Here is a 25020-nt window from a genome sequence, read left to right as displayed (position 1 = left end):
ATGGTTAAATATTCTTAACAGCACTAACCTAAACATCCTTACTTAAAAATAAATTTAATGTGGCTTGCTTCCTAATAAGCATGCTTAAGGAGTACAGCCTCAGTTAGCCTTTTATTATATCATGCCTATTTAAAGGTAAAATATCAGGAGTCAGTGTTGCAGGCTGCAACGCTGCAGTTAATGTGACTACAGGAGCAGACAAAAACCCCACTTAAAATAACACTGCCGATATTGTAGCACTGGCAGCCACTTTCCCAATAACTCCATCCTTACCCCTCATCAGTCATAATGTGATTGGTTCAATATTGCCATACATTAGCTATACATTGGCTGTTCCAGCTTACTGTGTATTCCCTTGTTGCTTCTCTTACCATAGCGGGGGGGGGGGGGGGGAATCTGGATTTGGCCAAGTCCAAAATCCTTATCTCACTCTAGTGATTGAGATAGAATGTGAGTTTAGGGGGCATGCTCCATGTATAAAAGATTATGCACATTTAGTTTCCTACACATGCATCACCAAAATATAAATGAGCTCCTCATTTCAGAAACAAGAAGTGATGGTAAGAAAAATAGACTTGCTTATTGAGGAACTTGTTGTTTTTTTAAACTTAATGTCTGTTGTTGCTTCAGTTCTGCCCCTTTTCTTTTTATTAAGACAGTGATATATTAGAAATTGTTTGATTATAACAGAAATAGAAGTGCTTATGAAACAATAGAAATGTAGTTGGCACCATTTTTTTAAATAACTGAAGACATTCACAGAGGAGTGCAGTTTAGAGCTTTGATTCAACAGATGTTTAATGGACATGTTCATACCAAGATCCCATGAGTATTTATCCTTTCTCTTTAAGTATTTAGCATCAAACATAACTTAATATACACCCATGGAGGAAAATTGTCTTTGAAGCAGCCCCAGGTCTATGGTATTCTGTAGAACTCAGCAGTTGTTTTTCATGCTACTACTGTCAAGTTCATTTCCTCTGTGCAGCAGAAATCATGGGCTTCTGTTGTGACTTTAGGATTGTAACCGAATCTGCTGCATAGAATGTGTGTATCTGCTGATAAGAATTCATTATATTGTCCTTTTAGGAGCTACAGTGCTTTCTGGGGAGACAGTTTTGTTTCATCCCTTCTGCATTTTGTGGGTGTGTCTTATTTGAGGGATTGCAGCTTCCTATTCAGTAGATATGGTATTATCTACAGTTATTCATGTTATGTTACTTTGTATTATACACAGAAAGCTGCTGAATATTCATCTGTTACGCTAATGGCCCTGGATGACTGGCTGAGGTGTCTTGTCTCCTAATAGTGGAATATCTCCTTGATTGATTAGAACAGAGGTTTCCAACCTTTTTGAGTCCATGTCTCCCTTGATCAACTACATTATTTCTTCGTCACCCCTGTGGGGCTCAGGAGCCCAGCTATGTCACTCCTTGCCTGCAGAGTTTTCATCCTCTTACCCTTTTTCAAACACCCTCCCTTGGGGAGTGTTCCCTCAGTCTCCTCTCCTCTCCCCGGGAGTCCTCTGGGCAGGTGTTGCTGCCTCCGCTGGATTGCTGTTCCACCATGTGATTGTCCTTTTTATTTTTATCCATCACCAAAGCATGATTCATGTTTATTGTGACGTTTCCTGTTATTAGGACATTCTGAAGCTTGTGTACAGTGGACCCTCTGGTTATGTTACCTTCGGGTAATGTAGCTTTCGGGTTGTGAAAGTGTATTCTTCCGGGTTTCGCTGTGTGCGCATGTGCAGAAGTGCTCTATTGCTCCACGCGTGTGCGCAGAAGCGACGCCTCTATTTGCGGATTTTTTGGGGTACTTACAGACCCCTGGAATGAATTACATTCGTATTCAGAGGGTCCACTGTATTTGGTCTGTTTCTTCGAGTCCACCAACCTGTTTATGATGAATGAGGTGCATGAGAATCAGGTATCCCAAACAGAACAGTCCACTTCAGGCACAATGATCTGGGTTTAATAAATTATGGTTTATTAAATCATGAAGGAACATTGTGCCCATGCGTTCCATTTCCTCCTTCCTTTTCTCACATGTCATAATATAGTGGCCCAATTTACACATCACATTGAAGCAAATTGTGATTCAATGTGAATGAGCTGTATGGTGGTGCAGACTGCGCATAAGTTTCCATAGTGTTCCTGCCTGCTGCTGGACTGAGATTTGGGGGTGGGGGTGGGATGCTTTCTCCTGGGAAAGTGCCCAGTTTGTCCTTCCATAAATAGTATTTGGATGGGCACAAGGGTCATTCTCAGTGCAAAAAAGACCTGGCTTATTAGAATGAGGTCTACAATTGAACTGTGCCATGGTTTGCAGACTTAAGGTTCCTTTACCCCTGTTTCTTGCAACTTAATATTTCATAATTTTCATGTCTGCAAAGAGATTTCTTTCCTGCTCCTCCTCCACTTCTTCCTTTTTCTTTTTTATGTCAGTTGGGGGATAAAATCAAATTCTTAAAAGAAATATTGTGTGCATATGAAATTAAGCTCCTTGTTTTGGAGAAGCTGTCCCTAAAATGTTTACAGTGAAAAGTAAGAAATAAATTACACACACACACACACACACACACACACACCATGGATCAATAGCCTGACTTTTTGATTGTTGTCAATAATAGCAGAGTGTAAGCTCACTTTTTCCTGTTAGCAACTGTGCAGTTTAAAAAGCTACAGCAAATGCCAGAGAACCATAGATCCCTAAAACACATCCTGAACTAGCTGGGAATGGTTTTTTCTTTAGAAGTCTTTATAGAACAGAGAGGCTGCGGCTGGTCAAGGGTAAAAATAGTTCCGAGTTTTCAATTGCTACATTCCTGCTGGAGCCTGAAATCATGAATCAGGACTCCACTCAGACACTGCAAGGCTGAGCAAGGGAGCTGTGGTATGTAAGGCAGGAGGGGAACAAGCAGCAAGCCGAGATGAGCGTACCCACAGCTTCGCTAATCCTTTGGGATGGACCTGTTTTACTTGTGCAGCCCCAACCAGGTACAGTGTATGTAGTGTTGTCTTGGGTTCTGGTGGCTCTCTCTAACACCATAATGCTGTAAATACAATGATGACATGGTCTGAACTGTGCAAAATGTTTAATTTCCTCACCCTCAACCAAATTCAACTTTTTAAGGGCTCTTTCATTGCACGTTAAAGCTAACAGAGCTTTTAAAGTCCTATGTGTTGGCTAAAGTTTTAGATATACACATTCTGGCCACTTGCTGTGCTTGAATTTGAGTTCACCTATGTTCCTAGTTCTTAGGGAAAGTTTCCAGCCGCCAATTGTTTGGGGGGAATCTAGCTACTGGAATTTATAGAGATTCCAAGCCGCTCTCATCTGGCCAGAAGCCTGATAAAATTAGCACTACTTCCAAGGCAGTTTTCAGCAAGAGAAGTTGCTAGAGATGGATAGTTCAGTTTTCAGTATGCATTAGTAGAATATGGTGTGTCTGGTTGTGAATTAGAGCCTAAATTATGTGAATGATAATACACATGAATGAGGTCAGAAATAAATAGCTAGGAAGTTGCATTATGGATTATGGAGATCAACACCAAATTAGGTTGTAGTGCTGATTGGACTTCTTATCTGGCATTCAGTTTTAGGGAGTTGCTGGAAAGGAGTTGGTAAGGCATAAGGATGTAATTTTATTCATATAACGTATATTTATTTAACTGCTGATTTTATTTAGATGGGGGGAATTAGGCCAACTGTTTTTTAATTTCTGACTTCTATCAATAATGTTTGTGGGACGCAGGTGGCGCTGTGGGTTAAAGCCTCAGCGCCTAGGGCTTGCCGATCGAAAGGTCGGCGGTTCGAATCCCTGCGGCGGGGTGCGCTCCCGCTGCTCGGTCCCAGCGCCTGCCAACCTAGCAGTTCGAAAGCACCTGGGTGCAAGTAGATAAATAGGGACCGCTTACCAGCGGGAAGGTAAACGGCGTTTCCGTGTGCGGCTCTGGCTCTGGCTCTGGCTCTGGCCAGAGCAGCGATGTCACGCTGGCCACGTGACCCGGAAGTGTCTCCGGACAGCGCTGGCCCCTGGCCTCTTAAGTGAGATGGGCGCACAACCCCAGAGTCTGTCAAGACTGGCCCGTACGGGCAGGGGTACCTTTACCTTTACCTTTTTATCAATAATGTTAATATGTACTCTATGTAAACAGTTTAAAATTTTTTACAGGTTAGACTATACAAATTCTGATAAATTCATTGTTATTTATTATATTTAATATAAATAAATAAAATTGGTAAAATGTTAAAAAGGAAGAACGTTCATCATCATCAAGTATTTTTGATTTAATAAGATCAGGTATAACTCACAGCATAGTTTATATTACATCCAAAGATCACAGGGCAGTTCACGGCATAAAAATACAAAATAAGAACACAAAATACATAATAAAACAAAAACAAACCAATTAGCCCCCTCCAACAAACACATTTAAAAGGCCATAGAATGTTTAATCAACTGAACACCTGGTTGAAGAGAAACGTTTTCACCTGGTGCCTAAAGATATGTAATGATGGCGCCAGGTGAGCCTCCCTGGGAGATAAACTTTATGTAGAAGGATCATCTCCCTCCACCAACTTGGCAGTACTTACTTTCTTATGAGTCTGTAGTTACATGCCCTACAAGACTGGTAGTATGATCCCATCATCAACACACAGTTGATATTTTTCAGGTGGCCTCTGTCCCCTGAGATCAAGCAACCAGTTTGCACCAGATGATTAACGTCCTTTTAAGTCTCCCGTACACTGTACTGACATTGGTCTGGTTTGTATGCAATACTAAGCCAAACCAGTGCTTTTTTCCTGGGGGGAAGCAGGGGTATGCATACCCCTAAACATTTTGTGAATCTTTGTACTTTTCTCCATTTACTGTATTTATTTTTCTGGATTTGAACTATAAAATGGTGATTTTCTTGAGTCAAAATGAGCGTACCCACAGCTTTGCTAATCCTTTGGGATGGGCCTGTCTTACTTGTGCAGCCCCTTTAACCTTTTTTTTTTTAGAAAAAAAGCACTGAGCCAAACTATGGCATGCTATAGTGTGAGCTAAGCCATGGTTTGACTTAGCATTATGTGGGCTTGTGGCTTGTGGACCACAGCACATCGGGCTAGGGTTTACTGGGTGGGCTAAGGATTCTGGATGTGTAACCCCAGCGTGAATGATATGACAGCATTTTGGAATTGAAAACAGCCACAACTTTATTGATTATTGATGTACAGTAAGTAAGCTTTGGCATAGGCATTGGGTATGTATAGGCATTGGGCTTTGGCATAGGCATTGGGTATCAATGGCTGGCCGCGTGGGTCAACCCCACCCCACATCCTCAGCATCTGCACCAGGCCATAACTGCTTCCCCACAGAAAGGGTAAGTTGTCTTCGACTAAACAAGAATTGCTCGTGGTTGATACTCATGTTATCTTTGCGGGAGACAAACCACAAGCTCTCGTTCACATGTAACCCTAAGCTAGACCATAACTTAGCTCTCTGTAGCGTGGCAGCAGCAGGACCAGGAAAGGAATACAATGGCCACCAATTTCAAAATGGGTACTAGCATGCTTGGTTGTTCATTCTAAGCCATAATTTGGCTTAGTGTTCTGTGCAAGTAGAGCCATTATACTTGGGCTTTCCAGACAGTGTTTTATCTACCCTGTCTCTACTGTCATTCCTCTGTGCCTTGTAGACATACAGGGAACCAGCATTCATTCTGCAATTAAAAATGGGTCATGTGCAATGCATGGGCATATTCCATTCTCAAAACAAACAAACATGTAGATATTCCCCACTAGCAACAAGGATAATTTTATGTAGCATTGAACCAATCAGGATTATGAAAGACTGTGATCACTTGCCCTAAAGATGGCTCTGACTTACTAATGGCAGATATAGAGCATGACAATTTAGGAGATTTGAGAGCTTGGTTTGTGTATTTGTATTTTATTGATCATCTGAAGAGAGCACAGTCATGGCAACCTTTTGTGTTGGCAAAATCCCTCTGACACATGATATTTCCATAGCTTTCTTCATTTAGGAACAGGAATCTTACAGAGCATTGCAATTATAAGGTTAAGAATCTTCCACACAGCATTTCTGCAGAAGGGTGTGGATTCTCATTATTTGTGTGTGGTTTTTTCCTGTTCCCTGTGAGATACCCTGTTGTACTATCAAAGAATTTCACCCAGTCTTAAAATACTGTATTGCATGACAGGCAAATCTCCAGCAGTTGCAGTGTGGGTGTTTCACCTGTCCCATAATTTTCCTATTAATATCCAAAATGCAATGGGTATTTGTGGCATTTGCTGATAGTTTACTGTACTGTTAGTATCTATGGGAAACTTGCTCTGATGCTATATGTCACACACCTCACTTGTAAGACCCTGGTACTTTTTATTGTCTCTCCAGTTGTCTTTTGAATACTGCCGTCTACTGACCTTTCTGCAAAGGACTGGACACAAGCTTATCTTTAAGCACATGAGTAGTTTCATAGCCATTCCACTTTGTTATGCCCAGAGTGAAGTAGCTATTTAAGAGCTTGGCACGATCAAGGCAACATTGCACTTTTGTAGGGTCAAGCTCTAAGCAAAACTACTAAGTTTAGTGACAGTGGCCAGGTCAGGAATTGTATTCAGCTTGTCTTTTGTCCTTATGACCTGTACTCCTGTGAGAAGCTTGTTAGGTGTGAGCAGCAAGATTTTTCAGGCTGTGGCAAAGCATATCCCTTATGTAAGTCTGTTAGTAGTTAGTATTCGTTATTAGTAATAGTTAGTTTTCCAACTGCAAAAGAACTTGTCCAATTAATGATATGTGTGCACATAAGACATTGAAATAAGTGGGCTTAAGCACATTTAATTCTGCATTGCATTATGGCCAATAAGTAGAAACCTAAATCTTAGGAAGATCTTTAGAATGTATGTTATTGCTACATTCTCAAATTGTTGGAGTAGTTGGAAACAAGAAGGGCATTATCTCCACATGTGGTGGGCTTGTTCAGCTGAGAAATCTTGGAAGGAAGTAATCATCCAGGCAATTAGACAAATACTGCAATTAGACAAAACTCGAGAACCTGCTAAGCATCTTATGAGGTTGTTTTAAAGATTTTGCTCTGGATAAATATGACAGATTAGCAGCAAATCTTATGGTAGGGGATAGCATACTGAATATTTGTCATTGCAGTGCTTCATGAACAAACCCGTTTGGAATATTGTGAATAAGCAAGATTTAGTAATTATATTGAAATGATACATCATTAATATCAAATTGACAAATGTGAAGCAAACTAGGGTCGACCAGGCTTTATGTTGGGGGGCAGAACCTCAGTTCGCTAAGTATATTTATTGATTTACTTTATTGGGGGGGCAGCTGACCCCCTCCCCCTTGGCTATTCCCATGCTTGCAAAGGATGCCCTATAAATTTCCCATTACTTAGGGCCCAACTGCACATGAACAACAGGCATGCATGAATTCCTGAATTTCTTTCAAAAAGCAGCTGCTATTTAACTAGTAGTGATGTATGCAACAGCTACTGCGGCTGAGACAGTTTCACCCCCTGAATGTTTTTTAAGGGGACCAGGTTCTTCGTGATGTGCGTGTGTTGGGCCCCCTCAATCAACTTGAGAAGATGGCCCTCTGAGTAGCAGAAACAGGGCAGAATGAGAATGCTGTTAGGTCTTTCAGAAAAGAGCTGCCTTGAAAACGTCTGCCTGCTTGCCTCTCCCCTATTTTGTAAATGGGAGTGGGTCTTTATGTTCAATCATGGTCGAGTGCCTGCTTCTCCCTGGTCTGCCTCTCACAGTACTAATGCAAAAAGGAAAAAAAAAGGAATCATAGAATCATAGAGCTGGAAGGGAGGGTCATCCAGTCCAACTCCCTGCGATGCAGGAATCTTTTTGCCCCAACAACAACAACAACAACAACAACCTTGTTGCTTCAAGGAGTTGCTTTTTTCACAAAAGCACCTGATGCTGTCCAGATTATAAAAAAATTTTTCCTTGTGCAAGAGACTTCTATTTGTCTGTCACATTCTGTTTTTAAGCAAACTCCTTCATTTTACCTTAATGCCCCTCTCTATTTTCCCATACTGCTTTCCTTAAAGGTAAAAAGACTTCACTTTTTTTAAAAAAACAAAAACACAGCAAACCCTTGGCAGCCTTCCTGTGCTTACAGGAAATGCCAGCTGAAAATGTCCCAGGGTTTCCTGGAAAGGCCCAGGAAGGCTGCTGGTTGCAGACCAGCAGAGAAAAGATTACAAATGAAAGAAAGTGCTCCTTGGCTGCCTTGAAAGGAAGGTGTGTGCAAACTCCTCACTCCACTGAAAATTTCTCCTTGGATAGTTTCCAAGCACAAGCATTTCTTTTCTCATTATTGAATGGAGAATTGATGAAAAATAATGTGGGATAAATTTTTGCATAGCTCTAATTCTTGGCTTCATTGTCCTTTGGAACCAGCAGGGTTGCCAGCTGGGCAGCTGCAGCACTGACTTCCCTTTTAAAGGCCTCCAACATTGCCCCACTCCTCCACCGTATATGTAGCTTAGCTGTATCTTAAAGGTGTGGGGGGAAGGGGAGCAATGGCATGGTTGTGCGTCCACCACAGCAAAGCTCCCCCTATCTTGTGCATGCACATGAATCCTGACTATATTCTCCTGTTATCTCTCTGAGATTACCTGAGAGAGTATTACTATGCTCAGGGGAAAACACACTCGGAGATCACATTGATTGTGTCTGTGTGTCTGTGTGTGTGTGTGTGTAGAAATGTCCTGAAGTGCCTAACAGGAAGCCAAGAGCTGAGTTGTGCTTGTTTTTGGCACACATTGAACAAAGAATTGCAGAAACTCCAGGCAAGTTGCTGTCAGGGAACTGCCATCGGAAGGGCAGGCGGTGGAAGGGCTCACGGAGGTTAGGAGAGACTCAGCAGCAGAGGAGGGAACCAGCAGGGGGAGAGAAGGAGCTCCAAGGGAAGGTGAATCGGAGGGATGGCTCAGAGAGACTTCCAGCGAAAACAGTGGGGAAGTTTCAGGACCTCCTATAGGGACACCCACCCCTCACCGGAAACTGTTGCGCCGAGAATCCCGAAGACGCGTTTCCGTTAAGGAGCTTCTATGCTAGAAACGTTTCCGCAAACGCCCACTGTCGGATTCTGCCAGCGATTGAGGGAGTCATGTTTAAGGGGCTCCGCTATAGACAGAGCTTTGATAACCAGGCCAAACTCTGAGGGACTAAGCTTTACGCACAAGCAGCTCATCATCCCATCACAGCAATCCGACAGTCACTGAAAGCCGCTTGTGCAAGGAGAGGCATCATGAGCAACCCAACCGGAGCCGGAGATGCAGGAGGAGCTGGAGCAGGTCCAAGCCTGGAAGAAAGGTACAGGGTGTTGGAAGTCCAGCTAGCGCTGCAAACGGCAAGGCTCGAGGAGAGGCCCGCTCAGGATGCAGAAAAGGGAAAAACCACCCCACTCGCAAGGAAGGTGCCAGGATTGGTACAAAAGTTTGGGGGTGATCCCAGAAACTATCAAGCCTTTAGGACAGAGATGCAATACGCCCTCAATCTGCAGTTTGATGACTTTCCAGATGAGGAATCGAGGGTAGCGTTTGTGATTGGGCATCTCGAAGGGGGGGGCGAAAGACTGGGTGAGGCCCCTGATGGCAGCGAATAATGACGCCCTAAAGGACTCGAGAAAGTTTTTTCGCGCCATGGATCTGATGTTTTCCAGCGAGATTGAGCAGGGAGTGGTGCGCAGACAGTTAATGGGGTATAAACAGGGGAACCGATCCGTCCGTGAGTACTGGACTGAGTTCACCATGTTAATCCATAAATTGGGGTGGGACCTGTCGGCGGAACCGATACAAATGCTGTTCGAAGAAGGGCTATCTTCGGCGGTGAAGGACGAACTTTCCCGGGCGCCCAGGGCGGAGTCTATGGACCAGCTGACCAAATCCGCTCTGGCCATAGGTGCACGCCAGGAGGCGAGAGCTTTGGAGAAGCGGGAAGGGAAAGGGGAACGTTGGAGTGATTTCCGCATTCCAGAGATTCCAGCGCAGCATTCCCCGCCAGTAGAGCCGATGGAAATTGGAACAGCACGCGCGCGCGGAGTTTCAAACCCCAATGAAGGGCGGAAGAAGGAGGGAAAGAGCGCCAAGAAATGTTTCCTCTGCTAACAGCCAGGTCACTTTGCCAGAGTCTGCCCGCAAAGGAAGGAATGGCAAGGGATGGTGGGAGCTGTTGGGGGTGAGGAGGAGGGGGTTAAGGAGCAAGTAAAAGCCAACGCCTGGCTGCCAGCATCGGGGCACAGCAGCCAGGCCAAAGAGCAGTGAATGTGCCCACGCCGGAACCCCCAAGACCAGCGCTTGTAGTAGAGGTGTTGCTAGAGCTGCCAAGCGGACACCCACTAAAGATAAAGGCGCTACTGGACTCAGGCAGCTCCTGTAATTTTATGAGTAAGGAGTTTGCAGCCGAACACCAGATACAGACAATCCCTTTATGTAACCCTTTGCAGGTGACCACGATTGATGGGAGGGAGCTGTTGGGGGGAGAAGTTAACCAACAGACTATCCCAATGATAATGAAGGTAGCAAGACACACGGAACTGATAGCGTTTAATGTGGCTACCCTGGGGGGAGCGCCTATTATTTTGGGGATGAGCTGGCTAGCGCTGCATGATCCGTTAGTGGGATGGCACCAGCGGCTAGTTTCCTTTGGGTCAGCACATTGCCTAGAACACTGCAAGGAAGGGAAGGCTCAGGGAGGAGCCAAGGCCACTCTAGCAGGGACGAAAGTAACAGATAAAGGGAAGGTGCCCCGACAATACGCCGACCTGGGAAACGTCTTCAGCGAAAGAGAGGCAGATAAACTGCCCCCGCATAGACCCTTTAACTGTCAAATCAACCTACTCCCTGGGGCCCAGCTGCCAGTGGGCAAGCTGTATGCCATGTCCGATAGGGAGATGCGGGAGTTAAGGGAGTTCATTGACAAAAACCTGAAACAAGGTTTCATCAGAGAGTCAAGAGCGGTGGGGGGCAGCCCAGTGTTTTTTGTGGACAAAAAAAACACGGATAAACCCAGGCTTGTAGTGGATTACAGGGCCCTGAATGCCGTGTCAGAACCCGTGGCTTTCCCCATGCCCAGAATTGATGACATTTTGACCCGAGTGAGGAAGGGAAAGATTTTTACCAAACTGGACCTGAGGGGGGCGTATAACCTGATACGGATGAGGAAGGGGGATGAATGGAAGACCACCATGTTCACCCCCTTGGGGGCCTTTGAGTATCTCGTTATGCCCTTCGGTCTACAAGCAGGCTCAGCCTGTTTTCAATCATTCATGAACCACGTCCTGGGACCTTTGCTTTACAAGAATTACGTGGCCTTCTTAGATGACGTGTTGGTATACTCAGAGAACGAGGAGCAGCATGTACGGGACGTCCGGGAAGTACTGGGCAAGCTGCAAGCAAACCAGCAGTGGGTGAAACTGGAGAAGTGTCAGTTTCATACCAAGGAGGTGGAATTCCTGGGGTACCGCTTGTCAGACAAGGGATTGGCCATGGATCCCGGCAAGGTTCAGGCGGTACTGGAATGGAAGACCCCGAAAACGAAGAAGGACGTGCAAAGGTTCCTAGGGTTTGGAAACTTCTATCGGAAGTTCATCAAGAACTTTGCCCACTTGACGGCTCCCATCACTGATTGTCTCAGCAGCAAGAAGAAATTTGTTTGGACAGTAGAGGCGCAGCGAGCGTTCAAAGAGTTAAAGAAAGCATTCGCGTCTGAAGAACAGCTCCTGCATGTGGATCTACAAAAACCGATGAGAGTAGAAACTGATGCATCAGACTGAGCGGTAGGGGCGGTGCTTCTGCAGCCGGGGAAGAGTGAGTCGGAGTGGAGACCGTGTGCCTTCTTCTCGCGAAAGTTGAATAAATCCGAGAGGAACTACACCGTGTATGACCGAGAACTACTCGCCATTCATGAAGCGTTCCGAAGATGGCGGCACTTATTAATTGGTGCACAACACAAAGTCCAAGTGTGCACTGACCACAAGAATCTAGAGTATTGGAGAACGGCACGAGTACTTAACCAACGACAAGTGAGATGGGCCCAGGAGTTCTCCAAATTCCACTTTGAAATTTGCTACGTGCCAGGCCCGGAAAACGTCAGGGCGGACGCTCTCTCTCGAAAACCAGAATATTTGGAGGGGGAGGGAGCGCCAGAAGAGAGACATATCATCCCTGAGGACCACTGGGTGTGTGGGGTGGCATTGGTGGGGCAAAGAGAACTGGTAGAGGGAACTGAGAATGATGAATACGCCCAGGATAAGCTCAGAGGACTCCGGAGGGAGGGAGAGAACTCAGGAGGTTTTGAGGAAAGGAACGGGGCATTGTATTACAAAGGGGCACTGTATATACCCGAAGGAGAATTGAGGGGGAGGGTACTCAAACAGTTGCACGACAGCCCCACAGCGGGGCACTTCGGGCAACACAAAACCATGTGGTTGGTTACCAGGGAGTTTTGGTGGCCCAAGGTGCGGGAAGATGTACGGGAGTATGTGAGAGGGTGTGACCGATGCCAGCGAGCAAAAGGGGAGAGGCGGGCACCGGCGGGGTTATTGGAACCACTACCCACACCAGAACGACCATGGGAGGCAGTATCCATAGATTTTATGACGGATCTGCCAAAATCCAAGGGAAAAACAGCCATCATGGTTGTAGTAGACCTGTTAACCAAAATGTGCCACTTTATAGCATGCTCACATGCGGTCACGGCAGAAGAGACAGCCAAGTTGTTTGTAGAGCACATTTTTAGGTTGCATGGCGCCCCCTTGAGGGTGGTCTCAGACCGAGGGAAACAATTTACGTCCAGGTTCTGGAGGAAGCTCATGAGCTTACTGCACGTAGAGGTTAATTTTTCGACTGCCCGACACCCAGAAACCAACGGGCAGGCGGAAAGAGCAAACAGTATCCTCCAACAATACTTGAGGTGTTATGTCAATGACAGAGAAAATGATTGGGTAGAAAAGTTGGCTCTGGCAGAATTTGCCTGCAATAATGCGGAGAATGTGTCCACAGGGATGAGTCCCTTTTTGGCCAACTATGGGTGTCATCCCAGGGCATTTCCAGGGGAAGGAGGGGAAAGATGGAGCGTCCCGGCAGCAGAACATTTTGTAGAAGAAATGGAAGCGATCCATCGTCAGCTCCAACTCAACCTAGAAAGGGCCAAAGAAGAATACAAGAAGCAGGCAGACAGGAACAGAAGGGAAGGTGAAACCATAAGGGTGGGGGACCAGGTGTGGCTATCGACCCAAGGGTTGCCGTTCAAAGGGGGTTGTAAGAAATTGAGACCCAAAAGATTGGGACCATTTGAGGTCATACAACAGGTCAATCCAGTGGCGTTCAAACTCAGGTTACCGAACCACATGAAACTACACCCAGTATTCCACAGGTCATTACTGTCACCGTACAGGGGGGGACGTGAAGGGGAGGTCACACAGGGACTAGTCATAGAAGAAAGGGAACGCAACAGCTACGTGGCGGAAATCATTGACTCCAGGTGGAAGGGTAATCAGGTGGAGTATTTGGTAGCTTGGGAAGGGGAACCAGAGTCAGAAAACACCTGGGTAACTGCAGAGGAAGTCAATGACGAGGTTTTAATAGAAACGTTTCATCAACGGTTCCCAAGGAAACCTCAGCCTGTAACGAGGTTCCGGAGGGAACACTTTGGCACCACCGACGAGGAAGAAGAGTTCAAAGGGTTCCCAGAATCGGAGCTGGAAGAAGGAGTAGACTCCGAGGAGGAGGAGTACTTGGGGACAAGGGACGGCAACCGGTGGAGGGAAGTGTTTGAGTCTTCGGAAGATGAGGGAGGTTCTTTCCGGGGTTTTGCACCCTCACCGCCCGTGGAGGAAGGGGCGGGAGGGGGTGAAGGGGGCCCTGGAGGGGAGGTGGATGTCAGGGAACTGCCATCGGAAGGGCAGGCGGTGGAAGGGCTCACGGAGGTTAGGAGAGACTCGGCAGCAGAGGAGGGAACCAGCAGGGGGAGAGAAGGAGCTCCAAGGGAAAGTGAATCAGAGGGATGGCTCAGAGAGACTTCCAGCGAAAACAGTGGGGAAGTTTCAGGACCTCCTATAGGGACACCCACCCCTCGCCAGAAACTGTCGCGCCGAGAATCCCGAAGATGCGTTTCCGTTAAGGAGCTTCTATGCTGGAAACGTTTCCGCAAACGCCCACTGTCGGATTCTGCCAGCGATTGAGGGAGTCATGTTTAAGGGGCTCCGCTATAGACAGAGCTTTGATAACCAGGCCAAACTCTGAGGGACTAAGCTTTACGCACAAGCAGCTCATCATCCCATCACAGTTGTTTAGGTAGTTTCACTCGGGTTAAGGGTCACTTTGGATTAATCCCAAAGTTTATTTGGGGAAATGTTTTGTTTTATCTAAATTAGCATACTTATCTTTAATGTTTGCTTTAATAAGAAGCTGCAGTTCCTCAGCACTTCTTTTGCTTTATCCTTCAAACCGCATGTGCTTTGCCAACATTGATTTAGCCTCCTAGGAGCCATTTCAGATAACATGGAACGTGCTTCCAAGTTCTTATCTTGTCTGAAATAACCCTATGAGGTAGGTCGATGGTATTTATGGAGGGGGGGCATTCCTTGGCTGAACTGCTGAATATTTCTCAATATGAGAAATGGTTCTATCTCCACTGTCACAGGCATTATGCTTCTGAATACAGTTGCTGGGAATCACAGATGGCCAGAGTTCTGTTGTGCTCATGTTCTGCTTTGAGGTTTCCCATAGGCAACTGGTCGGCCACTGTGAGAACAGAATGCTGGACTAGATGGGCCATTGCCCTGACCCATGTTCTTGTTGCTAACAGTATCTCATAATGCCACACTCTCCAAAACAAGTACACACACGTGCTTATAAGGCCTCCTTTTGTCTCACGGATGGACCTGCTTGCCCTGGCTCCCCAGGATTTCCCCCCAGATCTGTTTTGTGCTTTTGGGCTTTCTTCTAGTTTGCTGATACCTCCCCTTGGTTTGTGGTGGTGCCATGTTGGCTGTGCCAGCAATGGCATTTGCCTCCTGATCATTGTTTATATTGGTTTTTCATGTTTTATTGTATGAAAGCCATAAAGGTGTATAATTGTATAAGAGCTTACACACATGGTCTTCTTTCATGAACAATAATGAATGATTCTATGAATGGGAAGGAACCTTATATGATATCAGCATTTTTAGGAGGGATGGGGAGAAGTGAGCCACACAAGCCCGAGGGTTCTTCATGGTTAATGTATGTAGCACCAAGCCACAAGTCTGCATTATGTTTGGTGACGTTTGTGCATGGAGATGACATAGAATATCAGTTTGGTTCAGGATTAAGCAGGTGGCAAAAGATTTCCATTGTGTGCAGCTCAAGTTTGGAGGCTTTTTTTTTTTTTTTGCCCCTTAGTATTCCTGCATATGCCCAGTGATACCACTTCTGGGACCTGCAGAATTCTAGAAACAATGTGCAAGGGAATGAGTGCAATCAGTTCATGAGACCCTTGCAGGCTGCAGAAACAACAGCTGTTGGTACCATTGGTTCATATGTGCATGGCATGATTGATGCAAGTCACTGCTGGCAGCGGAGGTGCTGAACAGTGAGAGCGTTGGTAAGCTTGGGTGCTGTCTCATTTTGTTTTAGTACATGTCAGTCTGCAGCATCTAGCAATCTCCCATCCTAACTAGCAGCTCCAGTGCACTAGCAGGGCATGTGCTCTCCTCTTTCAACTATTTCTAGCTAACATTTCCACCATAGAGTGTAAGACTCTGTTATGGATCATGAGCTAAGAAATCCATCACATGAGATGTGCACGCTCATCGCATTTTCTGTCTATGAGGCTGTGGCATAGCTAATAGCTGAAGAGTCTTATTCTGGCAATGGGTAGTTTTTTGAAAGCAGTAAAATGTTCGTTCTCATCATGGGTAGCTTTATCCGCTGGATGGTGAGTTAATGGAATATTAAGTGTAGAAGATGACCTTTCATTGAGAGTGAGTTATGAGGGCGAGAATTGTGACAAAAGTCTATTGCGTTTCTAAAGTTGTAAGCAGAACTGAAAGTTAATGCCATTTTGAGAAAAGTTCACTCAGGAATCTATCTGACAGAGATGCTTGGTAATCATTTTAGCTTCAATTATATAAGGCCACATAAAGTATTTGCTTGGAAATTCTCGTGCCATAAATACAGATGGCAGGTACTAAAACAAATTGTCTCGTAAAGAGATGCTACAAAGCAAGGAAATGAAAGACCAAGTCCTGCAGTTTGTGATCCAAGGTGAGATGGAGGCAGAAGTAGCCGCATCTTTCCCAAACCCTTTCCCCCCCTTTTCCATATTCCTCTTGACCCTGTGCGTGGGAAAGTGTGTGTGTTGGCAGGGTAGGTAGATAGATCACAATAATATTCTGGCCCCGCCTACTGCTTTTATAGTACATGAACACCATAATACTGTATTGTGAGGTACCACTCCAGTGACAAAGCACAAAATGTCAGCTGTACATTTTTCTCCACAGGGACTGTTAAGAAGTAACTTAAAATGCCTTTTCCCAAAGAGAAACAAAAACATTCCATAGGATGCTGCCTGGGCTATTAACACTTTCAGGAAGAGAGAACCTTCATACATTTCTCCATTTTAATGTTTTCATTCTCATAGTAATAAATAATGTACTTGCTTTTCACAGGTGTAGATGTGCTCAGCCAGGCCTGGATGACTGTGGTATGCAATCCAAACGGACTTCTTTCCTGTGAAATGTTTAGCTGGAGGAGGGAGGGCTTCTCTTCCACCCTGAACCAGAGAGCTGCCTGTTTGGAGGAACTGCAGTTCTATCATTGTGGGTGTTTTGTGCTGGAGTGTGGAAGCACTCTTGTCCTAGGGCCATTTCATTAGGCCCAGCATGCTAGGTCATTCTTGTTTCCTCTTAGCTTTCCTGCTGGTGGGACTAGCACTATTGCTGACATGTGAATGACAGAGTATCATAGTTTTTGCAGGAGCACAGAGAAAGCACAGGATGTGGCATTGTGCGTGGTATGTAGCTCCCTGAAAATCTCAGCCATTGTTTTAAAAAATAAGTTTTTAGCCCATATATGTGGGGAAATATCCATGGATAATGCCACATGGTGTGTGCACCTGCAGTTCTACAGCTTGGATTCCAAATCCTGGGAATGAATTAAGCACTGAATGCTTGCTTTTTGTAATAGTTTGCTTATCTTCCTGTTTATAGACCTGTCAAAGGCGTTTTCTCTAACCTAGAATAATGGAATAGCCTTTTGCCTACTACTCCACCGAGAAATTTTCTCCTTTATGAACTTTTTGTAGAGAGGGAGGGAGATATGGAGTCATTCCATCTTAATATCTCCTCCCTTAAATATATTGTTTCCAGTGTAGTAAACCTCCATAAAAAAGTAATAGCTTTAGCTAACTTTTATGTTAACTAAATGGACACACCCTTTTCTCTCCCTCCCCTTTGTTTTATTGCTGATAAAATATTGCTGTGGGATTGTTTCATTAGGGTAGTTGAAATCGTGAAACTCAAACTGAAAATAGTGTGACAGATGGGAAGAGAAAAGCTGAAGACTTGTTATACTGTATGTCTGTGGTCACACCGTCTGTTTTGTAGACAGATGCCTTTTAGTTCACCTTGTGCATCTGTAGCCTTAGCAGCAGGTGCTGCTTCCAGACAGCTGAATAACGCCGGTGTGATTTCTGAGGAATACAGAGGACATCTTGTTGTATTGTTGCCATAAGTGAGTTTGAATGGGGGAGATGGAGTCTGGGGTGTGTGTGTGTGTGTGTGTGTACATGCTGGAGGTTTGGAAGATGGGAGAATGTCCTGACAAGAAAGGGAAAGATGAACCTTTCAACTCTGCTTGGCAAGGAATAAATATGAATAGAAAGGTGTCTTCCCTGCAACTGACAGTGCAGATTGAATGTGAGATGACTTGTCTCAGAAAGACAGGGGCACAAGCTCACTTTTGAATGGGGGACAATCTGCCAAACATTTCAGAATAAAATTAAATATGTAGTAGGTGAGAAGTCAACATATTCCCCCCTGTTTTTGAAAGGATAAGTGGCTTTACGCAGTTGTCAGAAAAGCTGTTGAGTTTGAGTTTCTTTTCCTTTGCCATCCCTCTGATGAACTGGGGGTTCTGGTCCCCAAAAGCTTATGCCTTAATAAATGTGTCAGTCTTTTATAATGCCACAAGACACTCTGTTTTTGCTACAACAGACTAATATGGCTACCTGCTATGAAATTTATCAGGCCTGGTACCTGCTGAGATGACAAACCACTTGAGTCCTGAGGCATCTCTTCTCTGGAGGTGTAGGCATGGTTTCACTTCTGCTAGCCAACTATGAATTGCGTTTCATTGATCACATTGAGTTTCATATGAATTGAGTTTCATTGATCACAAGCAAAGATCAAATACCATGAGTTCTGTTTTTGAGATTCCCTTTAGCTTGGGAGTGAAATTCATCATTTTGACATCTACAGGCTGGAATTCTCATGCTTGAGAATGGGAATTCTCATGTATTCAGTGTAGAAGAGGGCCGGAAAAGGTGTCTTTATAATTAGTATATGGTAGGTGTGGTTTATTTCACCCCATATCACTCTGAATAACAGGGAATGCGGGTAGTTGTTTCTTTTGCACAGCAGAAACATAAATGGCTGGCATGTGTCACAGAGCTTGCTGGTCAGTAATCACACAATTCAAAGTTGGAGTTGAGTGTCAGGCCTAATGAGTGCAACAGCTCATTTCCGGTGGTCTTGCTCTGTGAAATCAGTTGCCGAGACTGAAAGTCCCCACCTCCCCATAGCCAGCTAAAGTCCCCTCTTTTCTGGGGCTGTTTTCAAGCAGTCAGAGACTGTGTGCAGCTTGTTGCCACGCCACTGGTTCTGGGAGACAGGAGGAGGGGAGCTTGTCACAGCAGGAGGGAGAGACATCCGTGACCCTTCACCAGCCTGACTCATCTCTGCCTCTTGACCGCACTTCTCCCACTTGCCTGCTTCATCTTCTGCCCCCGATTCTTGACTTCTGTCTGCCACAGGCTCTCCTAGCTCACTAAACCCTTTCACCCCTTCAACTTCTGCCATCTCCTCTTCCCAGTCTTCTTCCTCTAACCACCCATCGTTGTCCCATCACTGCTTCCCAGACTCTGAGCCTTCTTCCCTTGGTGGTTCCCCAGCTGCTTCCTCCCACTATTCCTCTGCATCCAACCAGTTCCATGACATCACGTAAGTCTGAAACTGGCCCCTGAAAAAGAAAGTGGTCCATTAAACTCAGGCCTCTGAATTCTGTTATATCTTAGCTAAAAGAGTGAAGGACGTGGGGAGCATTGGAGCATTTGTACCTGCCACTTCTCTAGGGCAGCATGGAGCATTCCCAGAAGGATGGGGATGCCAGTGACTGGTTAGCTCCATGTTTGGAGACTGTGTGCCTCTGAATACCAGATGCTATAAACCAACTTCAAGGGAGTGTTGCTGTCCTTGTGCCCTTGTAGCAGGCTTCCTGGGAACATCTGGCTGAATACTGCTGGAAACAGACTGCTGAACTCAGTGGCTGCTTGGTCAGCTCCATCGGAGATCTTCTTATTAACTGGGGCACCTCCAAAGGAACAGGTTCACTCTTAACTTCAAATGCTCCCTCCCCAATCCCTTCCAGGAAAATAATTTTAAAACATAGCAAATTCTTATGCAAGTACTTGATCAGTTTGATAGTAAGAACACGAGAGGTGCCCTGGCATATTTAGTCCAGCATTCTTTCCCCATAGTGGCCAGCTAGATGCCTATGGGAAGCCCACAAGCAGGAGATGAACTCATTAGCCCATGAGCTCATTCCCCCCAGTAACTGGTAGTACATCTTGCCTGACTAGACTCTGCTAACATACAGTTTCATCATATGACCCCTGGTATTATAAGTGAGAAAAACCCATCCACTCTCTGCTTACCATACCTAATTTTCTACACCTCTTTCTTGAAACCTCCCCCCGCATTTGCCTTTCAATCCCCTAAACTAAAAAAGCCCTAAATGTTGTCACCTTTCCTTATAAGATCTTGCTCCAGTCCCTTGATCAGCTCTGTTGCAGGAACTAGAATCATACACTATATTCCAAGTGTGGTTGTTCTTTTATAAAGGCGTTACAGTATTGGATGTTTTGTTTTTGTTCCCCTTCCTAACAATCTTAAGATGGGATTCACTTTTTCCGCAGCTACTGCACAAACCTCCATTGAACTGCCTCTCATAACCTCAAGCCATATTGATTCTTCTTCGGATAGACTTGTTCTCCTATATGCTTGATAATTTCCAATATTCCATAGCTGAATTTGTTGGAAACGAGCCATTTCCTCTTCGTGATACCATGTGGACCAAGTGATTTCTGTGGGGGAAGAGGTGGGAAGCTTGTCTTCAGAATCACCTCACTTGGAGTGAAATAAAAAGGGCTATTTCTTATTCCTCTTAGTCCCACAAATCCTACTCTCAGTACTATACATTGGCTACTTTCTTTCTCCCAGATGAAGGATCCATTTAGACCACAACTCTTCCCATCAGTAGACAGTCAGATGCCACTGGAAAGCAAAGACGCAGGGCATAGTAGACAGAACCATCGTCTGTCATTTTACCTAAGTGTCTGGTCAGCAAAAATATACTGCATATCAAGTTAGAGGATCCATTCTTAGCTATCCAAGCTAAGCGCCTTTGATACATTTGTCCTCCATACACTTGTTTAATCCTTTCCTAAAGCCCATCTAAGCTAGTGACCATCATCACATCTTACAGCAGTGAATTCCGTAAGTTCATTATGCATTGTGTAATGGAATGCTTCCTTTTGCTGTCATGAACCTGTTGGCAATCCATTTTTTTTAGATGACCACAAGCCCTGATGTTTAGAGACAGAGGGCTTATCCACACTTCCTTCTGTTCCACTGCTTCCCCCACACCCCTGGGGAAAACCACTCATTAGCACTCAATCAGAGCAAAAGGCAATTCGGGTTTTCTTTGGTTTGGCACTTGCTCTGATTTAGCACTAAAGAGCGGATTTTCACTGGGAAAGGTGTAGGTCAAGTGGAAAATCACTCACACTTTCTAGGCACAGGCAGATGTGGACAAGCCCAGAGAGAGAATAGTTCCTCTTGGTTTTGTGTATGGTCTTGTGCTCTCACACTCCCTGGAAAGACTTCTTTTGTGTTTCTCGGCCCCTTCATTTGTATTGATACCTTGGGGTGGGAGTAGAGGAGAGGGATTGTGACTCAGTGGCAGAGTACATGCTTTGCAAGCATAATGAAGTTGTTAAACTGAAGGTCACATACAAATATTAAAAGGATCACCAACCTTTTGGGACCTTGTGGGGCACACTAGCAAACCAGATATACTATTGTGGGCACCACAAATGTACCACAACCATATGCACAAATGAGCAAATAGCAATGAAAGCTGGTATGATAGTGTGAGCCAAGTGCCTATCTTGAACAAGCGAGGCCAGATTTCATCTCCCTATACAACCCACTAAGTTGTCTGGTTGACCTTCAGCTAGTCACTATGCTATAGGTTAATGAAGCTCAAAGACAAATTGTGAAGACAAAATTATTATCACTTTAAAATGATGCCTAAGGCACCTCTTGCATTGCTAGGCACCGTTCCAAGGGTTATAAAAAGAAAAGTCTCTGACTACAGGCTCACATTATGACTGGACACCTCAGAGAAGGAAAAGCAAAGGGTGAACGATGAGCTCAATTCAAAATGTGAGGATGAAGGGATGGGTTTTTAATAAAGGTTTAAAATTAGAAGCTGAGGGAGCCATGTAATGTTCAAGAGGTACAGCATTCCAACAGAAGGGAGCAGCAACGGAAACATGGCACAGGTGTAATGCCAAAGTTACATTTTTCAATAAAATGGGGAAAACCTTGAAGGAAAGGCAGTATAAAAGGTAAAGGTAAAGGGACCCTGACCATTAGGTCCAGTTGTGGCCGACTCTGGGGTTGCGGCACTCATCTCACTTTATTGATCGAGGGAGCCGGCGTACAGCTTCCGGGTCATGTGGCCAGCATGACTAAGTCGCAGTATACAAATGTGAAAATACATGAATGTGAGTTGTACAATAATAAAACACAGCCTGTAGGCTTGTGACCGTACATATATTGTTGGATTCTATTTCCCATCAGTCCCAGCCAACATAGCCAGTAATCAGGGATGATGGCAGTTGTAGTCCCAACATATGGAGACCCACAGGCTCCCCATCCCTGACTTAGAGATACTGGTAGTAATTTTGAATTATCCAGTTGTTCATTATGCCTGTATGTCAGCTTTATGATCCAAACTCTTAACTTTCCAACTCGGCGGCTTTGAGGAAATAGCGACTGGTCTTTAAGATTTCAAGCTCACCCTGGCTGTAATGCTGTGAAGGTAGGGGCTAGTAATGTGAATTGGGTCTGATAGTTAAATAGCATGTTTGGAAGGAAATCCAAAGAGTTGACATGAGGAATTATGTGGCAAAAGGGATTGAGGGAAGAGTGGTGTTGGGCGGCGTGGGGGGGTTGGGAGCAACAGTCATTAAAATGCCAATCTCTTCTCAGCCACTTGAAATTGCAGCTTAAATTTAGTATCATTTCAAAGCTCAGAATAATCTTTTATATGACTTGGAGCAGAAGCTACGTTTTCTCTGTGGTTTTAGAGAATATTGCCATTTAAAGAGATGTCAGCATTTTCAAGGAACTGGAAATTGAGTTGCTCAGAAAGTATAGCGCCCAAGATGGCAAAGGCTGTGTGGAGTACAGATGCAGAGTGGGGGAAAAACGTTTTTCTCTTTCTTTTTCTTCAAAGCCCTCTCCCCAGTCATGACATTGGGTAACACTTTAAAGTGACTTGACGAGTGACACAGTTTTTTCTGGCAATAAACTTCATATCTGAAATACAGCAAACTTATTCTGCCAATCCTCCTCTCCCCCCTCCCGCAAACGTTCTTTTTTGTGTGAATGTGAAGAAAAACATATTGCGCATTATCAGCCCATTTCACACCCTAGCTAATTTGAACTACTTGAATCTAAGCTTCTTCTTTAAAAAAAAACACGCACACAAATTGAGGGCATTTAGTTTGATTCAGTGGGGTTAAAGTTGGTTAAATCCTAGTCCTATTTTAAACCAAATGAAAATTAAGGCTAAAAGGGTCCATAATGCAGCTAGCACTTTTGCCCAAATCCTTAATAACACCTTAGATTTATGTTTTGTCATATCTCACAATTATTTGATTTCCCCTTCCTTAATTCCCGAAATCTTCAGCTTTTAAAAGTTCAAAGCAGGGGAGGGGAGCCTGCAAGCTTCAAAATGTTGCTGGGCTCCCCACTCCCTTCAATCTCAGCCAGCATGGTCAGAAGCGTGACTCCTGAGCCTTGTATCTACAGCTGAGCCTTTACTATTATTTGCTTAAATAAATATATCTTCCTTACTTCCAAGGAAAAGTTATCTGCCTGCATGTTTCGGGGTGGGAGCTAGGACAGGTTACTGTATTGGATATCCAAAATGGTGTGTCCCAGAAGCAGTCTGGCAAAAGTGCGTATTTATTACTTAAGGACTGCAGTGTCGTGATTTTCATGCCTGAATGAGCCATGACTGCAAAGTTTTGTATCATGAAGCTTGTCAACAGAGCTGTACGAATCTTTTACATCAGTACAGTGGTACCTCGGGTTAAATACTTAATTCATTCTGGAGGTCCGTTCTTAACCTGAAACTGTTCTTAACCTGAAGAACCACTTTAGCTAATGGGGACTCCTGCTGCCACCGCACTGCCGCTGCACGATTTCTGTTCTCATCCTGAAGCAAAGTTCTTAACCCTAGGTACTATTTCTGGGTTAGTGGAGTTTGTAACCTGAAGCGTCTGTAGCCTGAAGCATCTGTAACCCGAGGTACCACTGTATATTTATTGATGAACTATTGTAGTCACCTGAATTAATTAAGGAACCCCTTGAGTTTGTAGAAAATGTTCATTATTTCTAATGTAAGTGCTTAAAAAAAGGAATGTGGTTTCCCAGACTTGGGTCTCCAGCTGTTTTTGAAATACAATTCGCTTCTTCCCTGACCACTGTTTCTGCTAGGATGATGGGAGCTGTAGTCCAACAGCAGCTGCAGACCCAAGTTTGGAAAGCCTGCTGTAACGCTTCAGGTAATGATGAGCTATAACTGCTGTCTTCCCTGACCATTGATCATACAGGCTGAAGGGCCTTGGGTTTCCTATCCCTGATTTAAAACAAGAACCACAGGTGTCAGACACCATCTTAGAAGTGGCATTCTGCTTCTCTCTCACACAGAAACCTTCCAAGCAAATCCAAGGGAGTTGCTGTTACAGACATAATCTCCTGTGTTTTTCTAACTACAGTTCTATTCACATGCAGATTCAGTGGATGGATTTATAACTCATATAAGTAATGGACTTAAGTTTCCGAAATCTGTTCACATTCTCAGCTGTGCATCATCGGATGTTTACAAATTTGGCCAAGGGCTTTTGTGTATGTGTGTTTTTAAAGCCCTGGAAAAATTAGATTGTTGCCCTTTTCCCGTCCCCTCTTCCACATCAAACTTGGTGTCCTGCTGTGTCCTAAGCAGCATAGCAGCAGCAAACTGAACGGAGGAAGTGTTGACCAATACCATTTTCTCATATATATTTTTTTGAAAAAGTGCCTGTCACTTCTTTACTGCCCTTACAACTATATCTATGCTCTTGGCAGCTGGTGGAGATCAGAAGGCCCTGGAATGCAGGGGATACCACTCAGCTGATGAGCTGCCGAGCTGCCTCCAAAAATGCAGGCAGGCATTTGCATAGCTGAAGCAGCTGCCCCAGGATCTTGCCACCCCCAGGCGGTTGCCTGCTTTGCCTCCAGTGGCTGTGCCGACCCTGAAGTGATGCATATGCAAGAGTGAATCAGCTCCTTGATCTTTTTTCATACCAAAGGTTAGCTTGGGCAATTTTCTAGTATGTGTATCATATACTTCTAGCTTTTAAAATGCCCTT

The 25020-nt window shown here is 44.7% G+C and overlaps 1 protein-coding gene across 8 annotated transcripts in view; it reads left to right on the top strand.

The window, feature by feature from the left end:
* Positions 1-25020, top strand: part of TSPAN4 (tetraspanin 4) — a 519577-nt gene that overhangs the window by 246569 nt on the left and 247988 nt on the right. Inside the window, exon 1 of one of the 8 annotated variants that reach the window (XM_079985194.1) lies at positions 2902-2999. The exons of the other annotated variants lie outside the window; for them this stretch is intronic. Within the exon in view, the coding sequence (XP_079841320.1) occupies positions 2933-2999 (67 nt within the window). The 5' untranslated portion in view covers positions 2902-2932. Of the gene's footprint in view, positions 1-2901; positions 3000-25020 lie in introns of those variants that run through there. 8 annotated transcript variants of the gene reach the window in all.

This window comes from Podarcis cretensis, assembly GCF_951804945.1.
Source record: "Podarcis cretensis genome assembly, chromosome: 1".
Lineage (NCBI taxonomy): Eukaryota > Metazoa > Chordata > Lepidosauria > Squamata > Lacertidae > Podarcis > Podarcis cretensis.
The sequence above is the reverse complement of the archived record's forward strand: the minus strand, read 5'-3'. Positions and strand labels throughout refer to the sequence as shown.